The sequence below is a fragment of the Ptychodera flava genome (genome assembly GCF_041260155.1).
Source record: "Ptychodera flava strain L36383 chromosome 3 unlocalized genomic scaffold, AS_Pfla_20210202 Scaffold_25__1_contigs__length_14229661_pilon, whole genome shotgun sequence".
Taxonomy (NCBI): domain Eukaryota; kingdom Metazoa; phylum Hemichordata; class Enteropneusta; family Ptychoderidae; genus Ptychodera; species Ptychodera flava.
In genome coordinates this window covers 995,001-996,868 of record NW_027248279.1, presented here as the reverse complement: position 1 = coordinate 996,868, position 1,868 = coordinate 995,001, and the positions used below count along the sequence as shown (strand labels likewise).

Here is a 1,868-nt window from a genome sequence, read left to right as displayed (position 1 = left end):
AGGCATGGTTAGAGGTCACGGAACTAAAGGTCACATTTACGAGGACGCATTATACATGCCAATACAAGTGTTGTACTCTTCAGCTGGTTTATTTGTAACATTGAAAGAGAAAGAAAAACGCTGTAATATTGACTTAAATAGCCACTTATGAGGCCCTGTGGTATAATTGCATTCATTCCCCAATGCCTCCTCCGATGCACCTTTGCACGAATTCAATTTGCGCTGAACTTTGCACGAATTCAATTTGCGCTGAACTTTAGTAAATCACAATGAAGGTGTTGTCCGTTACAACAAAAACAAACAAACAACAACAACAACAATAACATCACGTCCAATGTCAATCGAAGTGTTGATAGATAAAGCCGATGTGCATTTACATTTGTTTTGTTGTTGTTGTTTTTTGCCTTGTTTTGTTTTTGCTTTTTGGGGTTTTGTTTTGATAGGCACTGATGTGCATGCCTCTTACTTTAAAAATGTTTACGGTACAGAACATGCTATCTAATAAAACAACGAGGGATCGGCTATTTATGACTCCTACACTTTCATTAGTGTTTGTCTCGTGTCGTATTTTCTAGTTATGTGAAATGCATCGAGCATATTTAGTTTACATTCATCTCCATTTTACATTGATACAGTATGTACACGGCGAACTTGCTGCAAAAACAGTTCTTCTATCAAAAGACCGGCGAACTTGTAAGTTATCAAATATTGGTCTCAGAGGTGATGTGGAAATTGAAGCGATCAGAGTTAAAGAGGTAACATTACATTCTGTGATATTTTCCTTTGTTTTACTCTACCACAATCAAAAGAAAGGCGTTGTTTTGTTGTATACTTTCTGAAACCCCGCCCATGAAATGCGGAGTTCAGTTCTATCATAGCGAATGTTAGTAAAGCAAAAGGTAACCTTTACAACCATATTAGTAAGAAAACTAAAATAGTTTACTTTACTTTACCATCATAGAAAAGTAACACAAACTAAAGTAGTTAATTTACCATCATTGTACTGAACTACATTGCATTACAATTTACTGATTACCATGGAGATTTTTAAATTGTGTTTCTTGATTTGTTTTCAGCATCACACCCACCTACCAATACGTTGGTTTGCACCGGAAACTGTCAGTTCAGGGGAATATTCAACAATGAGCGACGTCTGGTCCTTTGGTGTCGTACTGTGGGAGATTACTACGTTAGGTAAGTGCAGCTGGCAAAGTTACCAACGAAAGATTTCAACTTGCCGGGCGCTGTCCGGTCTTCGAAATCTGTTGTCCCGCTAGCGACTCCAGGCACACGGAAACGTCGAATTTGGGGAATGGTTCCCTTTTAATTTATTAGCGAAAGAATATGTTTCAACTGTCTGTCTGTTTGTCTGTCTGCCTGTTTTTCTTCTTGTTCTCTTGTAGTCTCCACGTTCGGGCGTTGGACGATACATATTGTGAATCGATTTTCATAACTAAAACGTTCCTTGCAAGACAAATATATTAACTGTTTATTAATTGGTTGATTGATTGATTTATTGATTTTATGCATCGACTGCAAAAGTCATTTGTCTGGAATGAAAGTCAAAGAAACATATGTGTCTATCGTCTTTGCAATTTCTTGCATCGTCGCTGTTTTCCCTTTTTGATGTTCAATTTTCCATCACTTTGAGTATTTCGTTTTGTTTTTACGATTGAAATAAGGTAAGACACCGTACCCAACTGCCAAAAACGTGACCAAAGTGAGGGAGTTCATTTCAAAGGGATTTCGAATGAAGAGGCCAGCTTATTGTGACGCTAAACTGTAAGTAATGACAAACAAATTAACATTTATCTAATATAACGTACGGCTGGGATGGGTTGATGAACAGACTATAGTTTATTGCGATG

The 1,868-nt window shown here is 37.4% G+C and overlaps 1 protein-coding gene across 1 annotated transcript in view; it reads left to right on the top strand.

The window, feature by feature from the left end:
- The first annotated feature begins 1,115 nt into the window (after positions 1-1,115).
- The window catches only part of LOC139125226 (tyrosine-protein kinase receptor Tie-1-like), a 1,849-nt gene continuing 1,096 nt past the window's right edge, over positions 1,116-1,868 (top strand). The window contains exons 1-2 of the mRNA XM_070691324.1: positions 1,116-1,194; positions 1,683-1,782. Coding sequence (XP_070547425.1) covers positions 1,143-1,194; positions 1,683-1,782 — 152 coding nt within the window. The 5' untranslated portion in view covers positions 1,116-1,142. The remainder of the gene's footprint in view (positions 1,195-1,682; positions 1,783-1,868) is intronic.